The sequence below is a fragment of the Notothenia rossii genome, assembly GCF_949606895.1.
Source record: "Notothenia rossii genome assembly, chromosome: 7".
Classification (NCBI taxonomy): domain Eukaryota; kingdom Metazoa; phylum Chordata; class Actinopteri; order Perciformes; family Nototheniidae; genus Notothenia; species Notothenia rossii.
The window spans coordinates 85666072-85685541 of record NC_136905.1 but is presented as its reverse complement, the minus strand read 5'-3'; the positions used below and the strand labels follow the sequence as shown (position 1 = coordinate 85685541).

The following is a 19470-nucleotide window of genomic DNA, read 5'->3' as shown; positions in this document are numbered from 1 at the left end:
CTTCTCATCTTCACCGCTCCCATGTTTTTTTTTGTGTTACCATAAGTTATTCTCTCTCCGTTGGTACGCGGGGCCAATGCTAATGCTAATAATGCTAATGCCAGAAAATACAATGGCGGCTTCAAAAAACTTTTCAGTTTTATGGGGCGTGGTTTGCAATCCGCCCAGCCAATAGAAATTGGTACTTTTTTGGTACTTTTTTGGTACCACCTCTCTAGCAGGCACTAACAATGGGGGTAAGAGTTCCCGGCACTAAGTACTCTTTTTGGTGTGAACGCGGCATAAGGGGTACTAACGGAACTAAACGGGAAAAGTATGGGGTAAAAGTACTCCGGTGTGAACGCGCCTAATGGTACTGTTGGTACTTATTGGTGCTGTGTGGTACTGTGTAGTACTGGTACTCACAGCTTGAGGCCTGTCCCTCAGGGCTGCTGGACAGACGGATGATGTCTCTGTCTCCTTTCAGGATGAAGATCTCGTTATCACAACACGACACCGACACGATGTCTCCGCTGCTCTCCAACGCTCCGACGATCACCTGAACACACCACACACCTGGACTCAGTCCTAACCCTCACCTGAACACACCACACACTTGGACTCAGTCCTAACCCTCACCTGAACACACCACACACCTGGACTCAGTCCTAACCTACAACCTTGTTAAGACAGATGAGGAGACTGTCCTGGGTTCTAGGTCTAGGACGTAGACGCTGAAGTTGTTAACACAACACTATAGGGACGTAGTACCTCGTTAACACAGCACTATAGGGACATAGTACCTCGTTAAGACAGTCCAGGACGTAGACGCTGAAGTCGTTAACACAGCACTATAAGGACGTAGTACCTCGTTAAGACAGTCCAGGACGTAGGCGCTGAAGTCGTTAACACAGCACTATAAGGACGTAGTACCTCGTTAAGACAGTCCAGGACGTAGGCGCTGAAGTCGTTAACACAGCACTATAAGGACGTAGTACCTCGTTAAGACAGTCCAGGACGTAGGCGCTGAAGTTGTTAACACAGCACTATAAGGACGTAGTACCTCGTTAAGACAGTCCAGGACGTAGGCGCTGAAGTCGTTAACACAGCACTATAAGGACGTAGTACCTCGTTAAGACAGTCCAGGACGTAGACGCTGTACTCGTTCCAGCTGAGGATCCAGCCCTCTCTCAGGAAACAGCTGAGCAGGCCGAGCTGTCTCTCTGCTGGACGGTAAGCTCCGATTGGACCTGGACGAGGAAACAGCTCGAACTGGGGAATCTGAGTCAAACAGGAAGGGATGTTAATGAGACCAACAGATCAGCCACATTATCAGCAGCAGCAGCATTAGCAGTAGCATTAGCAGTAGCAATAGCAGTAGCAGTATTTGTATCGCAGTAGGGTTCCCAGAGTACCTGTATGTTGCAGACTACCTGTGTCTTGCAGAGTACCTGTGTGTTGCAGAGTACCTGTGTGTTGCAGAGTACCTGTGTGTTGCAGAGTACCTGTGTGTTGCAGAGTACCTGTGTGTTGAGCAGTACCTGTGTGTTACCTGTGTGTTGAAGATTACCTGTGTGTTACCTGTGTGTTGAAGAGTACCTGTGTGTTACCTGTGTGTTGAAGAGTACCTGTGTGTTACCTGTGTGTTGAAGAGTACCTGTGTGTTGAAGAGTACCTGTGTGTTGAAGAGTACCTGAGTGTTACCTGTGTGTTGAAGAGTACCTGTGTGTTGAACAGTAGCTGTGTGTTGAACCGTACCTGTGTGTTACCTCTGTGCTGAACACTACCTGTGTGTTACTTGTGTGTTGAAGATTACCTGTGTGTTACTTGTGTGTTGAAGAGTACCTGTGTGTTGAAGAGTACCTGTGTGTTACCTGTGTGTTGAAGAGTACCTGTGTGTTGAACAGTACCTGTGTGTTACCTGTGTGTTGAAGAGTACCTGTGTGTTACCTGTGTGTTGAAGAGTACCTGTGTGTTGAAGAGTACCTGTGTGTTACCTGTGTGTTGAAGAGTACCTGTGTGTTGAACAGTACCTGTGTGTTACCTCTGTGCTGAACACTACCTGTGTGTTACCTGTGTGCTGAAGAGAGATCTGAGCAGCCGGGTGTCCTCCACCTGTCCTCTCACGTCTGACCTCCACAGCCTGAGTCCAGGCCGAGCAGCGAACACCTGAAGGTCACTCTGTTTACAGAGAGCCGGCAGGAAGCAGGCGCCATACCTGCCACTGCTGACAATCACACAGGAAGTGACATCAGACCACCATAACACAACCACCATCAGTGCTAGGGTGTGTTAGGGTGTGTTAGGGTGTGTTAGGGTGTGTTAGGGTGTGCTAGGGTGTGCTAGGGAGTGTTAGGGTCTGTTAGGGTGTGTTAGGGTGTGTTAGGGTGTATTAGGGTGTGCTAGGATGTGCTAGGGTGTGCTAGGGTGTGTTAGGGTGTGTTAGGGTGTGTTAGGGTGTGTTAGGGTGTGTTAGGGTGTGTTAGGGTGTGCTAGGGTGTGCTAGGGAGTGTTAGGGAGTGTTAGGGTGTGTTAGGGTGTGTTAGGGTGTGTTAGGGTGTGCTAGGGTGTGCTAGGATGTGCTAGGGTGTGCTAGGGTGTGTTAGGGTGTGCTAGGGGCTGCAGTGTGTTATGCAGTGTGTGTAATGGCGCGTTTCCACTGCAGCGCGGAGCTCCCTTTAAGCGAGCCGTGCGGGGACTGTTTTTGGTTGCGCTTCCTCTTGGCCTAGTTCCGGCCCGGGGCTACTTTTTCACCTTTTTTCTGGCCCGACTAAATCGTGGTTCTATCGAGGCCAACGAACAGGGCTGAGTCGGGCTGAGTTAGCTAAACTAGAGAGAGACTCGCTGGCAAGGGAGCTACAACAAGATGAACACATTTGACCGTGATTTAATTGTAATACACGTTTCTAAATGATGCCGAAGTAACAACACACTGATACCGCTTAGTCAAAACCATGAATTAATGCTTTGACCAGTCTGCAGACAGACGGCAGGCGAAACACCTTTTAAAATGCGTGATCTTCTTATTATAGACACATGCATTACCGAACCTTTGGTCTACCTATGCTGTAAATGTAGTATCTCTTCAATTTCCACACGGCATCTATTGCACGTCTGTCCGTCCCGGTAGAGGGATCCCTCCTCTGTTGCTCTCCCTGAGGTTTCTCCATGTTCCCCTTTAAACTGTGGGGTTTCTCTGGAAGTTTTTCATTGTACGATGTGAGGGTCAAAGGACAGAGGGTGTCGTATTGTCATACTGATATTCTGCACAATCTGTGCTGTTGTATTTGCTGTAAAGTGTCTCTACTGTAGGTTTTTTTTTGTTATATGTACAGCTCTTTGGCTCGACCAAAAATCGTTTAAAAATGTGTTATATAAATAAAACTTGATTTGATTTGTTGTCTAAATGGAGATCGGCTAAGCTAACGCAATATAGGCTATATGCTCCGACCGTCCACACTCACAACGGCCTACAGACATAAACAAAGCAGTGACTGTATTCTCCATGACACAGACAGTCAGTGGTTTGGACTTGTTTAACTTTTGTCTAGTTTCTGAACAGATATGAGGAGCTTGAGTGCAAACAGCTAACGGCTGATGTTGTTTTTTCTGGGGTGCTCACGGGCGCTCATAAAGATGATTTCACGGCTCCGCCTACACTGCTTTACTATAGTTACTGCCCCAGCTCCTAAACTGTAATGGAAGCGCAGCATAAAAGTGAGCCGGGCCAAACAAGGCCTAACCAAACCGAGCGAGGCCGAGCGAGGCCGAGCGAGGCCTGCGGGTGTTATGCAGTGTGTGTTATGCAGTGTGTGTTATGCAGTGTGTGTTATGCAGTGTGTGTTATGCAGTGTGTGTTATGCAGTGTGTGTTATGCAGTGTGTGTTATGCAGTGTGTGTTATGCAGTGTGTGTTATGCAGTGTGTGTTATGCAGTGTGTGTTATGCAGTGTGTGTTATGCAGTGTGTGTTATGCAGTGGTGTGTGTTATGCAGTGTGTGTTATGCAGTGTGTGTTATGCAGTGTGTGTTATGCAGTGTGTGTTATGCAGTGTGTGTTATGTGTTACCTCTTGCGGGGCTTGCTGCCCAGCTGCATCACTTCCTGTTTCTGCGTGCAGTAGAGTAGAGATCTGTGATGAGTGGAGATCAGCAGCACCTGGTGACTGTACTCCACCTGAACCACACCTGAAGACTCCTCCAGCAGCAACATAGGCTTACACACACCCTGTGCCAACACACACACACACACACACACACACACACACACACACACACACACACACACACACACACACACACACACACACACACACACACACACACACACACACACACACACACACACACACACACACACACACACACACACACACACACACACACACACACACACACACACACACACACTATGTATTGTAGGAGCCATTTCCTTAGTTTACATTCTTTTATCTTTCTAGAGTACATAGCCTGACATTCTTTGGTGTATATTATTTATTATTTAATTTGAGTGCGTTACTCCTGCAGGTCGAGGTGCTGCAGCATACCGGCTGACTGAAGCAAACAGTTTTTAGACCTTGCTGGTTGGGAGCGTCACAGCTTGGTTCTTGTGCCTTTAACATTGAAGTATCAGTTTATATGACAAATAGTTTGTTTAAAAATGTTTATTTATTTTTGCCTTTTTTGGAATAAACTATCTTACTTTTCAATCGCATCTGGACATTTCTATATTTTTTCTCTCAAACTACAAGCGTCTATTCCTCGGTCAGCGCCACGAGTGATTCACAAACAAAGGACACAAAACAAATGATACAGGCGCGCCGGATTCATTTTAGAAGTGGGGGGGCCAAAAAAAGTGCGTGTATGGCCCAATCCCAAACCACGCCCTACACCCTACCCCTACATACTCTCCCTCCGTGACGGAGTGAACTCCGTGGAGTGACACATGAGGCTCCCTCCTGTCAGATGGAGGGAGTAAATACAGCACAAGCTTTGGGACCAACTCCCCTCTCTCCGGCAGAAACAGGAAATACCATAACGGCCTAACAACGGTTTCAAATCAGCATCTCTTTGACAAAAAATGTAAATGAATAACTCAAATAAAACTCCAAACATCTTTAATTGTGTTACTTTTTTGTAAAGCTCTTTTAGTTTTAAACCTGATGTTTATAAGCTTCTTAGTGTTTGCAACAGTCTGTAAATATACACAACTTTATAATAAAATGCACACATTCACCTTTTTCTAGACTAAACACAGGTATGATCCTAAGTTAAACAAATATGAAGTTATCATGAGCTCGTTAACATCGCAATTTATCACTATCGTTTAGTGGTTTTGCAAAGAATTAACCACTCTCTGTTTTTGTACCATTCTGCGTTGAAGTCCCTTCTCTTTGCCCAAATAATCTACTAGCGGTCTCCTTTTTCCCGATAGTTAGCTGTACAGCATTACCCGCCTCAATGTCCCGAGAGCAAACCTCCATGCAGTCGGAACCAGCCTGTTTCGGTTCAATAACGGCGGCGGTGGGGGCGGCGGTGGGGGCGGCGGTGGGGGCGGCGGTTTCTGCGGCCGCAGAGCTGCTGCCGGGTTCATCTGGCTTCGCTGTTTAAAGAAGGTCCAGGCTCCGGAGATGTGGATGTCAGGGATGTGACCTTCCAGTTGTTACATTTAAGTTTAGATTGACTGTATTTAGTTTTCTTCTGCGCCGGTTCTTCTGACATGTTTGCAAGTATATTCTTTCTATATCTAGGTTAACGGCTGACACACAGAACAACGTAACACATAAAGTAAACAACGTAATAAATAAACAAATCTAAGTGTTTTATTGGTTGTAATTTTCATGGATACATTTGAATGGTGTGACATCGTCCTATTTGATTGGGTTAAAATGTACATATTCTTCCTGTTATGTCTGCCTGCTTTATTTTACCTAATGCAAAGTGACCTGCTCCATCGAAATCAGTCGCATTGACCCGAAGACACATTTTGATTCCTAGCTTTCTGATGATATCAGGATTATTTTTGTACTCCAAATATTAAGCTAAATATGTCACATTATATAATGACTGTTACAGAGTCATTGTTTTGAGAAAAAGGCCTTTAAAGTTTCCCCTTCTCTGGAATCCATCGATCTGATTGATTATTAGCAAATGATCAAAATACTACGGAGGGAAGATATTTTCGTTTGGATTACTGCACTCACGAGAAACCCCGGCTGTTGTTCTTCCTGCTGTGACGTTAAGTTACTCCGTTCTCCGCTTGTAATTATGCCGAAGCTTCAAACCTGTATTTATCATCTGAATTTACTGAAACAAGTTTAATATTCTGAAATCCAAGACTTTGTTTATTTGAAATCAGATCAAAACAAACTGTAACGTACCCTGCCGTGTTATCTATGATTACTATACACCTTACATTCATAATTTCAGCGGAGGGAGGGGGGCGGCGCTGAGGAACAGCAGAGTGGAGTGAGAGCTGCCATCTTCCCTTTACAAGCTTCAAACATGCCTGTAGCTAGTGAGATTGAATATAACAATCAAACATAACAAAATATACACAGCTAGATCAGATCGCGTTTTAGATGCGACTTTAGAGTAGAGGGGAATTATTGAAACGGGATTTGTCCAGTTTTCCGCGGCATCTGCTGCTGCGAAAATGTGGGGCAGGGCTGAAAAGTGGGGGGGCCCCCTGGCCCCCCAGCTTCCGGCGCCCTTGAATGGATATCGTGGTCACTACATGTATTACTAATTGAGAGACTGACCTATGTGAAACTGAAGGGTTTGCTGTGTTAGAGATGACCTACCTGGTCCAGGTCCAGAGACGAGAACACCACCCGTCCTTTATCGTCTCCGGAGAACAGCTTCATCCCATTGGTGCTCCAGGCCAGCGCCGTCACGGAGCCTTTGTGCAGCCCGACCACATCGAACCGCCTCAGCTGCACACAGAAGGGTTTTATCTTCCTGTGAGGACCTTCAGCTACACACAAATAGGTTTTATCTCCCTGTGAGGACCTTCAGCTACACACACAGAGGTTTTATCTCCCTGTGATGACCTTCAGCTACACACAGAGGTTTTATCTCCCTGTGAGGACCTTCAGCTACACACACAGAGGTTTTATCTCCCTGTGAGGACCTTCAGCAACACACACAGAGGTGTTATCTCGCTGTGAGGACCTGTCTGGTAGAAAAACACCTGTCTGTTTGTCTCACCTGTTTGTTTGTCTCACCTGTTTGTTTGTCTCACCTGTCTGTTTGTCTCACCTGTTTGTTTGTTTGTTTGTTTGTTTGTTTGTTTGTCTCACCTGTCTGTTTGTCTCACCTGTTTGTTTGTCTCACCTGTTTGTTTGTTTGTTTGTTTGTTTGTCTCACCTGTTTGTTTGTCTCCCCTGTCTGTTTGTCTCATCTGTTTTTTTGTCTCACCTGTTTGTTTGTTTGTTTGTTTGTTTGTTTGTTTGTTTGTCTCACCTGTCTGTTTGTCTCACCTGTTTGTTTGTTTGTTTGTTTGTTTGTTTGTTTGTCTCACCTGTTTGTTTGTCTCCCCTGTCTGTTTGTCTCACCTGTTTTTTGTCTCACCTGTCTGTTTGTCTTACCTGTCTGTTTGTCTCACCTGTTTGTTTGTCTCACCTGTCTGTTTGTCTTACCTGTCTGTTTGTCTCACCTGTCTGTTTTTCTGACCTGTTTGTTTGTTTGTTTGTCTCACCTGTTTGTTTGTCTCACAAGTCTGTTTGTCTCACCTGTTTGTTTGTTTGTTTGTTTGTTTGTTTGTTTGTCTCACCTGTTTGTTTGTCTCACCTGTTTGTGTGTTTGTTTGTTTGTTTGTTTGTTTGTCTCACCTGTTTGTTTGTCTCACCTGTCTGTTTGTCTCACCTGTTTGTTTGTTTTTTTGTTTGTTTGTCTCACCTGTCTGTTTGTCTCACAAGTCTGTTTGTCTCACCTGTTTGTTTGTTTGTTTGTTTGTTTGTTTGTTTGTCTCACCTGTTTGTTTGTCTCACCTGTTTGTTTGTCTCACCTGTCTGTTTGTCTCACCTATTTTTTGTCTCACCTGTTTGTTTGTCTCACCTGTTTGTTTGTCTCACCTGTCTGTTTGTCTCACCTGTTTTTTGTCTCACCTGTTTGTTTTTCTCACCTGTTTGTTTGTCTCACAAGTCTGTTTGTCTCACCTGTTTGTTTGTCTCACCTGTCTGTTTGTCTCACCTGTTTGTTTGTTTGTTTGTTTGATTGTCTCACCTGTCTGTTTGTCTCACAAGTCTGTTTGTCTCACCTGTTTGTTTGTTTGTTTGTTTGTCTCACCTGTCTGTTTGTCTCACAAGTCTGTTTGTCTCACCTGTTTGTTTGTTTGTTTGTTTGTTTGTTTGTTTGTTTGTTTGTCTCACAAGTCTGTTTGTCTCACCTGTTTGTTTGTTTGTTTGTTTGTCTCACCTGTTTGTTTGTCTCACCTGTTTGTTTGTCTCACCTGTCTGTTTGTCTCACCTGTTTGTTTTTCTCACCTGTTTGTTTGTCTCACAAGTCTGTTTGTCTCACCTGTTTGTTTGTTTGTTTGTTTGTTTGTTTGATTGTCTCACCTGTCTGTTTGTCTCACAAGTCTGTTTGTCTCACCTGTTTGTTTGTTTGTTTGTTTGTTTGTTTGTTTGTTTGTCTCACCTGTTTGTTTGTCTCACCTGTCTGTTTGTCTGACCTGTTTGTTTGTTTGTTTGTTTGTTTGTTTGTCTCACCTGTTTGTTTGTCTCACCTGTCTGTTTGTCTCACCTGTTTGTTTGTTTGTTTGTTTGTTTGTTTGATTGTCTCACCTGTCTGTTTGTCTCACAAGTCTGTTTGTCTCACCTGTTTGTTTGTTTGTTTGTTTGTTTGTTTGTTTGTTTGTTTGTCTCACCTGTCTGTTTGTTTCACAAGTCTGTTTGTCTCACCTGTTTGTTTGTTTGTTTGTTTGTTTGTTTGTTTGTTTGTTTGTCTCACCTGTCTGTTTGTCTCACCTGTTTGTTTGTCTCACCTGTCTGTTTGTCTGACCTGTTTGTTTTTTTGTTTGTCTCACCTGTTTGTTTGTTTGTTTGTTTGTTTGTTTATCTGTTTGTCTCACCTGTTTGTTTGTCTCACCTGTCTGTTTGTCTCACCTGTTTGTTTGTTTGTTTGTTTGTTTGTTTGTGTGTTTGTTTGTTTGTCTCACCTGTCTGTTTGTCTCACCTGTTTGTTTGTTTGTTTGTTTGTTTGTTTGTTTGTCTGACCTGTTTGTTTGTTTGTCTCACCTGTCTGTTTGTCTCACCTGTTTGTTTGTTTGTTTGTTTGTTTGTTTGTTTGCTTGTTTGTTTGTCTGTTTGTCTCCCCTGTCTGTTTGTCTCACCTGTTTGTTTGTTTGTTTGTTTGTTTGTTTGTTTGTTTGTCTCACCTGTCTGTTTGTCTCACCTGTTTGTTTGTTTGTTTGTTTGTTTGTTTGTCTCACCTGTCTGTTTGTCTCACCTGTTTGTTTGTTTGTTTGTTTGCTTGTTTGTTTGTCTGTTTGTCTCCCCTGTCTGTTTGTCTCACCTGTTTGTTTGTTTGTTTGTTTGTTTGTTTGTTTGTCTCACCTGTCTGTTTGTCTCACCTGTTTGTTTGTTTGTTTGCTTGTTTGTCTCACCTGTTTGTTTGTCTCACCTGTTTTTTTGTCTCACCTGTTTGTTTGTCTGTTTGTTTGTTTGTTTGTTTGTCTCAACTGTCTGTTTGTCTCACCTGTTTGTTTTTTTGTTTGTCTCACCTGTTTGTTTGTTTGTTTGTTTGTTTGTTTATCTGTTTGTCTCACCTGTTTGTTTGTCTCACCTGTCTGTTTGTCTCACCTGTTTGTTTGTTTGTTTGTTTGTTTGTTTGTGTGTTTGTTTGTTTGTCTCACCTGTCTGTTTGTCTCACCTGTTTGTTTGTTTGTTTGTTTGTCTCACCTGTCTGTTTGTCTCACCTGTTTGTTTGTTTGTTTGTTTGTTTGTTTGTTTGTTTGTTTGTTTCACCTGTTTGTTTGTCTCACCTGTCTGTTTGTCTTACCTGTTTGTTTGTTTGTTTGTTTGTTTGTTTGTTTGTTTGTTTGTTTCACCTGTTTGTTTGTCTCACCTGTCTGTTTGTCTCACCTGTTTGTTTGTTTGTTTGTTTGTTTGTTTGTTTGTTTCACCTGTTTGTTTGTCTCACCTGTCTGTTTGTCTTACCTGTTTTTTTGTCTCACCTGTCTGTTTGTCTCCCCTGTCTGTTTGTCTGACCTGTTTGTTTGTCTCACCTGTTTTTTTGTCTCACCTGTCTGTTTGTCTCCCCTGTCTGTTTGTCTCACCTGTTTTTTTGTCTCACCTGTTTGTTTGTCTCACCTGTCTGTTTGTCTCACCTGTCTGTTTGTCTCCCCTGTCTGTTTGTCTCACCTGTCTGTTTGTCTCACCTGTCTGTTTGTCTCACCTGTCTGTTTGTCTCCCCTGTCTGTTTGTCTCACCTGTTTGTTTGTCTCACCTGTTTTTTTGTCTCACCTGTCTGTTTGTCTCCCCTGTCTGTTTGTCTGACCTGTTTGTTTGTTTGTTTGTTTGTTTGTTTGTCTCACCTGTCTGTTTGTTTCACCCGTTTGTTTGTCTCACAAGTCTGTTTGTCTCACCTGTTTGTTTGTTTGTTTGTTTGTTTGTCTCACCTGTTTGTTTGTCTGAACTGTTTGTTTGTTTGTTGTTTGTTTTTCTCACCTGTTTGTTCGTTTGTCTGTTTGTCTCACCTGTTTGTTTGTCTCACCTGTCTGTTTGTCTCACCTGTTTGTTTGTTTGTTTGTTTGTTTGTTTGTTTTTCTGTTTGTCTCACCTGTCTGTTTGTCTCACCTGTGTGTGTGTTTGTTTGTTTGTCTCACCTGTTTGTTGCGACCAGGAAGTGGAGACACCAGCTGGAAGACAGCGACTCGGCCGGATGCTGTTCCTACGGCAACCAGATCATCAAAACAGCTGAGCAGCTTCACCGCAGTGATCGCATCACTCTTCCCCTACAGAGCACCACAGAAGAAGAGTCTGATAGAGCAAGGGTTCCCAAAGCGAGTGGGGGTGTCGAGATGATTTTGTTTAATCAATTTGTTTTTATTATTATTAATAATAACGTGTGCATAGACATTTTTCAGGGGCGGACTGGCCATCTGTATAATTTCCCCGCAGCGAGGCTCCCCCCGTTGATAATCCACGAGCGCAGTGTTTCTCAAACTTTTTCATACCAAGGACTCTTAACCAATCAGAAACACTCACGGACCACCTCCACACATATCCAGAAACAATAGGCCTGATCACCACTCCAACAGTACAGCCTAACAATGACAACTTAGCTTCTCTGCACCGCCTCGTTCACACAATGAATCAACAATACAAATACAACTACAGATTATATCAGCATTTAGTTCAAATATGATTTAAAATGCTCTCAGGTTTTACACCTCTTATGAAATGTAGATTACATTTATCACGGACTTTATGTCCAACAGACTCTCAGATCGTTGGCTACTGAGAGAAATGCAAAATACACCGCATGTAGTAAGGTTCAAGGTTCAAGGTTCAAGGTTCATTATTTGTCAAACGAACATAGCTACAGTGTAGTTATGTCGATGAAAGTCTTGTGTCACAGGCTCCTCCAACAGAGCAACACAAAACACAGATAAACAGAAGAATATAGTGCAAGTAAATAGTAAATAGTAAATACAAGAAGAAAAAGTTTAAAAAGTGAAAAAGTGAAATAGTGTAATGAGAGTCTATATGCAAGTCATTGAATATGATATATTAGAGCAAGAGAGAAAGCATTCCTAAGTAGCAGCCAGATGGATGTTATGGATGTTGTTTCTAAGTTCAGGTGTTTAACAGTCTTGTTGCCTGTGGGATGAAACTGTCCCTGAGTCTGGTGGTTTTAGTACGACACAAACCTCCGCTGTGGATTTTCAAAACAAAATCCAGTTTAGCTATGATCCCACGTTTACCTCTCTGAGGCCTGCATGCTCTGCCCCAACAACAGCCTCTGATCATCAACAGACTTCCTGCAATGCTTCATCGGATGCTTGTCTTACTTAGAGAATAATCTCTCTCACTCCTAACAGAGTCTGATAGAGAGAGTAGAGTCTGATAGAGAGTAGAGTCTGATAGAGAGAGTAGAGTCTGATAGAGAGAGTAGAGTCTGATAGAGAGTAGAGTCTGATAGAGAGAGTAGAGTCTGATAGAGAGTAGAGTCTGATAGAGAGAGTAGAGTCTGATAGAGAGAAGAGTCTGATAGAGAGTAGAGTCTGATAGAGAGAGTAGAGTCTGATAGAGAGTAGAGTCTGATAGAGAGTAGAGTCTGATAGAGAGAGTAGAGTCTGATAGAGAGTAGAGTCTGATAGAGAGTAGAGTCTGATAGAGAGAGTAGAGTCTGATAGAGAGAGTAGAGTCTGATAGAGAGAGTAGAGTCTGATAGAGAGTAGAGTCTGATAGAGAGTAGAGTCTGATAGAGAGTAGAGTCTGATAGAGAGAGTAGAGTCTGATAGAGAGAGTAGAGTCTGATAGAGAGAGTAGAGTCTGATAGAGAGTAGAGTCTGATAGAGAGAGTAGAGTCTGATAGAGAGTAGAGTCTGATAGAGAGTAGAGTCTGATAGAGAGAGTAGAGTCTGATAGAGAGTAGAGTCTGATAGAGAGAGTAGAGTCTGATAGAGAGAGTAGAGTCTGATAGAGAGAGTAGAGTCTGATAGAGAGAGTAGAGTCTGATAGAGAGAGTAGAGTCTGATAGAGAGTAGAGTCTGATAGAGAGAGTAGAGTCTGATAGAGAGTAGAGTCTGATAGAGAGAGTAGAGTCTGATAGAGAGAGTAGAGTCTGATAGAGAGTAGAGTCTGATAGAGAGTAGAGTCTGATAGAGAGAGTAGAGTCTGATAGAGAGTAGAGTCTGATAGAGAGAGTAGAGTCTGATAGAGAGTAGAGTCTGATAGAGAGTAGAGTCTGATAGAGAGTAGAGTCTGATAGAGAGTAGAGTCTGATAGAGAGAGTAGAGTCTGATAGAGAGTAGAGTCTGATAGAGAGTAGAGTCTGATAGAGAGAGTAGAGTCTGATAAAGAGTAGAGTCTGATAGAGAGTAGAGTCTGATAGAGAGAGTAGAGTCTGATAGAGAGAGTAGAGTCTGATAGAGAGTAGAGTCTGATAGAGAGAGTAGAGTCTGATAGAGAGTAGAGTCTGATAGAGAGTAGAGTCTGATAGAGAGTAGAGTCTGATAGAGAGTAGAGTCTGATAGAGAGAGTAGAGTCTGATAGAGAGTAGAGTCTGATATAGAGAGTAGAGTCTGATAGAGAGAGTAGAGTCTGATAGAGAGAGTAGAGTCTGATAGAGAGAGTAGAGTCTGATAGAGAGAGTAGAGTCTGATAGAGAGTAGAGTCTGATAGAGAGAGTAGAGTCTGATAGAGAGTAGAGTCTGATAGAGAGTAGAGTCTGATAGAGAGTAGAGTCTGATAGAGAGTAGAGTCTGATAGAGAGTAGAGTCTGATAGAGAGAGTAGAGTCTGATAGAGAGAGAAGAGTCTGATAGAGAGTAGAGTCTGATAGAGAGTAGAGTCTGATAGAGAGTAGAGTCTGATAGAGAGAGTAGAGTCTGATAGAGAGAGTAGAGTCTGATAGAGAGTAGAGTCTGATAGAGAGAGTAGAGTCTGATAGAGAGTAGAGTCTGATAGAGAGTAGAGTCTGATAGAGAGAGTAGAGTCTGATAGAGAGTAGAGTCTGATAGAGAGAGTAGAGTCTGATAGAGAGAGTAGAGTCTGATAGAGAGTAGAGTCTGATAGAGAGTAGAGTCTGATAGAGAGAGTAGAGTCTGATAGAGAGTAGAGTCTGATAGAGAGTAGAGTCTGATAGAGAGAGTAGAGTCTGATAGAGAGTAGAGTCTGATAGAGAGAGTAGAGTCTGATAGAGAGTAGAGTCTGATAGAGAGTAGAGTCTGATAGAGAGTAGAGTCTGATAGAGAGAGTAGAGTCTGATAGAGAGAGTAGAGTCTGATAGAGAGTAGAGTCTGATGGAGAGAGTAGAGTCTGATAGAGAGAGTAGAGTCTGATAGAGAGTAGAGTCTGATGGAGAGAGTAGAGTCTGATAGAGAGAGTAGAGTCTGATAGAGAGTAGAGTCTGATGGAGAGAGTAGAGTCTGATAGAGAGAGTAGAGTCTGATAGAGAGAGTAGAGTCTGATAGAGAGAGTAGAGTCTGATAGAGAGAGTAGAGTCTGATAGAGAGTAGAGTCTGATGGAGAGAGTAGAGTCTGATAGAGAGAGTAGAGTCTGATAGAGAGAGTAGAGTCTGATAGAGAGTAGAGTCTGATAGAGAGAGTAGAGTCTGATAGAGAGTAGAGTCTGATAGAGAGAGTAGAGTCTGATAGAGAGAGTAGAGTCTGATAGAGAGAGTAGAGTCTGATAGAGAGTAGAGTCTGATAGAGAGAGTAGAGTCTGATAGAGAGAGTAGAGTCTGATAGAGAGTAGAGTCTGATAGAGAGTAGAGTCTGATAGAGAGAGTAGAGTCTGATAGAGAGAGTAGAGTCTGATAGAGAGAGTAGAGTCTGATAGAGAGTAGAGTCTGATAGAGAGAGTAGAGTCTGATAGAGAGAGTAGAGTCTGATAGAGAGAGTAGAGTCTGATAGAGAGTAGAGTCTGATAGAGAGTAGAGTCTGATAGAGAGAGTAGAGTCTGATAGAGAGAGTAGAGTCTGATAGAGAGTAGAGTCTGATAGAGAGTACAGTCTGATAGAGAGTACAGTCTGATAGAGAGAGTAGAGTCTGATAGAGAGAGTAGAGTCTGATAGAGAGAGTAGAGTCTGATAGAGAGAGTAGAGTCTGATAGAGAGTAGAGTCTGGTAGAGAGAGTAGAGTCTGATAGAGAGTAGAGTCTGATAGAGAGAGTAGAGTCTGATAGAGAGTAGAGTCTGATAGAGAGAGTAGAGTCTGATAGAGAGTAGAGTCTGATAGAGAGAGTAGAGTCTGATAGAGAGTAGAGTCTGATAGAGAGAGTAGAGTCTGATAGAGAGAGTAGAGTCTGATAGAGAGAGTAGAGTCTGATAGAGAGTAGAGTCTGATAGAGAGAGTAGAGTCTGATAGAGAGAGTAGAGTCTGATAGAGAGAGTAGAGTCTGATAGAGAGTAGAGTCTGATAGAGAGAGTAGAGTCTGATAGAGAGAGTAGAGTCTGATAGAGAGTAGAGTCTGATAGAGAGAGTAGAGTCTGATAGAGAGTAGAGTCTGATAGAGAGTAGAGTCTGATAGAGAGTAGAGTCTGATAGAGAGAGTAGAGTCTGATAGAGAGTAGAGTCTGATAGAGAGTAGAGTCTGATAGAGAGAGTAGAGTCTGATAGAGAGTAGAGTCTGATAGAGAGAGTAGAGTCTGATAGAGAGAGTAGAGTCTGATAGAGAGAGTAGAGTCTGATAGAGAGAGTAGAGTCTGATAGAGAGTAGAGTCTGATAGAGAGAGTAGAGTCTGATAGAGAGAGTAGAGTCTGATAGAGAGTAGAGTCTGATAGAGAGAGTAGAGTCTGATAGAGAGTAGAGTCTGATAGAGAGTAGAGTCTGATAGAGAGTAGAGTCTGATAGAGAGAGTAGAGTCTGATAGAGAGTAGAGTCTGATAGAGAGTAGAGTCTGATAGAGAGAGTAGAGTCTGATAGAGAGTAGAGTCTGATAGAGAGAGTAGAGTCTGATAGAGAGTAGAGTCTGATAGAGAGTAGAGTCTGATAGAGAGAGTAGAGTCTGATAGAGAGAGTAGAGTCTGATAGAGAGTAGAGTCTGATGGAGAGAGTAGAGTCTGATAGAGAGAGTAGAGTCTGATAGAGAGTAGAGTCTGATGGAGAGAGTAGAGTCTGATAGAGAGAGTAGAGTCTGATAGAGAGAGTAGAGTCTGATAGAGAGTAGAGTCTGATAGAGAGTAGAGTCTGATAGAGAGAGTAGAGTCTGATAGAGAGAGTAGAGTCTGATAGAGAGTACAGTCTGATAGAGAGTACAGTCTGATAGAGAGAGTAGAGTCTGATAGAGAGAGTAGAGTCTGATAGAGAGTACAGTCTGATAGAGAGTACAGTCTGATAGAGAGAGTACAGTCTGATAGAGAGTACAGTCTGATAGAGAGAGTAGAGTCTGATAGAGAGAGTAGAGTCTGATAGAGAGAGTAGAGTCTGATAGAGAGAGTAGAGTCTGATAGAGAGAGTAGAGTCTGATAGAGAGTAGAGTCTGGTAGAGAGAGTAGAGTCTGATAGAGAGTAGAGTCTGATAGAGAGAGTAGAGTCTGATAGAGAGAGTAGAGTCTGATAGAGAGTAGAGTCTGGTAGAGAGAGTAGAGTCTGATAGAGAGTAGAGTCTGATAGAGAGTAGAGTCTGATAGAGAGAGTAGAGTCTGATAGAGAGAGTAGAGTCTGATAGAGAGAGTAGAGTCTGATAGAGAGTAGAGTCTGATAGAGAGAGTAGAGTCTGATAGAGAGTACAGTCTGATAGAGAGAGTAGAGTCTGATAGAGAGAGTAGAGTCTGATAGAGAGTAGAGTCTGATAGAGAGTAGAGTCTGATAGAGAGAGTAGAGTCTGATAGAGAGAGTAGAGTCTGATAGAGATTAGAGTCTGATAGAGAGAGTAGAGTCTGATAGAGAGTAGAGTCTGATAGAGAGAGTAGAGTCTGATAGAGAGTAGAGTCTGATAGAGAGAGTAGAGTCTGATAGAGAGAGTAGAGTCTGATAGAGAGTAGAGTCTGATAGAGAGAGTAGAGTCTGATAGAGAGAGTAGAGTCTGATAGAGAGTAGAGTCTGATAGAGAGTAGAGTCTGATAGAGAGAGTAGAGTCTGATAGAGAGAGTAGAGTCTGATAGAGATTAGAGTCTGATAGAGAGAGTAGAGTCTGATAGAGAGTAGAGTCTGATAGAGAGAGTAGAGTCTGATAGAGAGTAGAGTCTGATAGAGAGAGTAGAGTCTGATAGAGAGTAGAGTCTGATAGAGAGAGTAGAGTCTGATAGAGAGAGTAGAGTCTGATAGAGAGTAGAGTCTGATAGAGAGAGTAGAGTCTGATAGAGAGAGTAGAGTCTGATAGAGAGAGTAGAGTCTGATAGAGAGTAGAGTCTGATAGAGAGAGTAGAGTCTGATAGAGAGTAGAGTCTGATAGAGAGAGTAGAGTCTGATAGAGAGAGTAGAGTCTGATAGAGAGAGTAGAGTCTGATAGAGAGAGTAGAGTCTGATAGAGAGTAGAGTCTGATAGAGAGAGTAGAGTCTGATAGAGAGAGTAGAGTCTGATAGAGAGTAGAGTCTGATAGAGAGTAGAGTCTGATAGAGAGTAGAGTCTGATAGAGAGAGTAGAGTCTGATAGAGAGAGTAGAGTCTGATAGAGAGAGTAGAGTCTGATAGAGAGTAGAGTCTGATAGAGAGTAGAGTCTGATAGAGAGAGTAGAGTCTGATAGAGAGAGTAGAGTCTGATAGAGAGTAGAGTCTGATAGAGAGAGTAGAGTCTGATAGAGAGAGTAGAGTCTGATAGAGAGAGTAGAGTCTGATAGAGAGTAGAGTCTGATAGAGAGTAGAGTCTGATAGAGAGAGAAGAGTCTGATAGAGAGAGTAGAGTCTGATAGAGAGAGTAGAGTCTGATAGAGAGAGTAGAGTCTGATAGAGAGAGTAGAGTCTGATAGAGAGTAGAGTCTGATAGAGAGTAGAGTCTGATAGAGAGAGTAGAGTCTGATAGAGAGTAGAGTCTGATAGAGAGAGTAGAGTCTGATAGAGAGAGTAGAGTCTGATAGAGAGAATAGAGTCTGATAGAGAGTAGAGTCTGATAGAGAGTAGAGTCTGATAGAGAGAGTAGAGTCTGATAGAGAGTAGAGTCTGATAGAGAGAGTAGAGTCTGATAGAGAGTAGAGTCTGATAGAGAGTAGAGTCTGATAGAGAGAGTAGAGTCTGATAGAGAGAGTAGAGTCTGATAGAGAGAGTAGAGTCTGATAGAGAGTAGAGTCTGATAGAGAGAGTAGAGTCTGATAGAGAGTAGAGTCTGAGTCTGATAGAGAGTAGAGTCTGATAGAGAGAGTAGAGTCTGAGTCTGATAGAGAGTAGAGTCTGATAGAGAGAGTAGAGTCTGAGTCTGATAGAGAGTAGAGTCTGATAGAGAGAGTAGAGTCTGATAGAGAGTAGAGTCTGATAGAGAGTAGAGTCTGATAGAGAGTAGAGTCTGATAGAGAGAGTAGAGTCTGATAGAGAGAGTAGAGTCTGATAGAGAGTAGAGTCTGATAGAGAGAGTAGAGTCTGATAGAGAGAGTAGAGTCTGATAGAGAGTAGAGTCTGATAGAGAGTAGAGTCTGATAGAGAGAGTAGAGTCTGATAGAGAGTAGAGTCTGATAGAGAGAGTAGAGTCTGATAGAGAGTAGAGTCTGATAGAGAGAGTAGAGTCTGATAGAGAGAGTAGAGTCTGATAGAGAGTAGAGTCTGATAGAGAGAGTAGAGTCTGATAGAGAGAGTAGAGTCTGATAGAGAGTAGAGTCTGATAGAGAGAGTAGAGTCTGATAGAGAGAGTAGAGTCTGATAGAGAGAGTAGAGTCTGATAGAGAGTAGAGTCTGATAGAGAGAGTAGAGTCTGATAGAGAGTAGAGTCTGATAGAGAGAGTAGAGTCTGATAGAGAGAGTAGAGTCTGATAGAGAGTAGAGTCTGATAGAGAGAGTAGAGTCTGATAGAGAGTAGAGTCTGATAGAGAGTAGAGTCTGATAGAGAGAGTAGAGTCTGATAGAGAGTAGAGTCTGATAGAGAGAGTAGAGTCTGATAGAGAGTAGAGTCTGATAGAGAGAGTAGAGTCTGATAGAGAGTAGAGTCTGATAGAGAGTAGAGTCTGATAGAGAGAGTAGAGTCTGATAGAGAGAGTAGAGTCTGATAGAGAAGAAGAAGCACCACAGAAGAAGAAGCACCACAGAAGAAGAAGTACCTCCAGGCTGTATCTGTGCATGTTGTTGTGTTGTCTGCAGAACAGGTAGATCATCCCGATGCTGCTGCCGACCGCCACGAAGTCTTTACTGCTGTCCACGGCCGTCAGGTAGACGAGCACTGAGCGGAAGCCCCTCTGCACCTGGGGGGTCATCTTCATCATCACCATCATCACGATCATCATCATCATCATCATCATCATCTTCACCATCATCATCAACATCATCATCATCACCACCATCATCATCATCATCTTCATCATCACCATCATCATCAGAAAAATAAAGAACGTATTAAGAGCTGTTTAACTTTCTTATAAGACATCAATAATACTGAAAATACCTCCTGTCCATGAGAGACGGCTATCGGTCTGGGGTTTGGGTCAGTACCTTGGCCTGGTTTGGGTCAGTACCTTGGCCTGGTTTGGGTTCTGAATGTAGAACCCAAACCAGGCCAAGTACCTTGCCCAACAGTACCTTGGCTAACAGTACCTTGGCCTGGTTGGGCCTGGTTTGGGGTCAGTACCTTGGCCTGGTTGGGCCTGGTTTGGGTCAGTACCTTGGCCTGGTTTGGGTCAGTACCTTGGCCTGGTTGGGCAGGGTTGGGGTCAGTACCTTGGCCTGGTTGGTCCTGGTTTGG

The 19470-nt window shown here is 43.0% G+C and overlaps 1 protein-coding gene across 7 annotated transcripts in view; it reads right to left on the bottom strand.

The window, feature by feature from the left end:
* The window catches only part of tecpr2 (tectonin beta-propeller repeat containing 2), a 49502-nt gene that overhangs the window by 27583 nt on the left and 2449 nt on the right, over positions 1-19470 (bottom strand). For 5 of the 7 annotated variants that reach the window (XM_079693335.1, XM_079693337.1, XM_079693338.1 and 2 more), the window contains exons 3-9: positions 18833-18973; positions 10805-10933; positions 6780-6911; positions 4047-4204; positions 2053-2206; positions 1108-1260; positions 406-538 (exon numbers count right to left, since the gene is read on the bottom strand). In XM_079693335.1, coding sequence (XP_079549461.1) covers positions 406-538; positions 1108-1260; positions 2053-2206; positions 4047-4204; positions 6780-6911; positions 10805-10933; positions 18833-18973 — 1000 coding nt within the window. Of the gene's footprint in view, positions 1-405; positions 539-1107; positions 1261-2052; positions 2207-4046; positions 4205-6779; positions 6953-10804; positions 10934-18832; positions 18974-19470 lie in introns of those variants that run through there. The other 2 variants (XM_079693340.1, XM_079693341.1) reach the window with 2 other exon arrangements.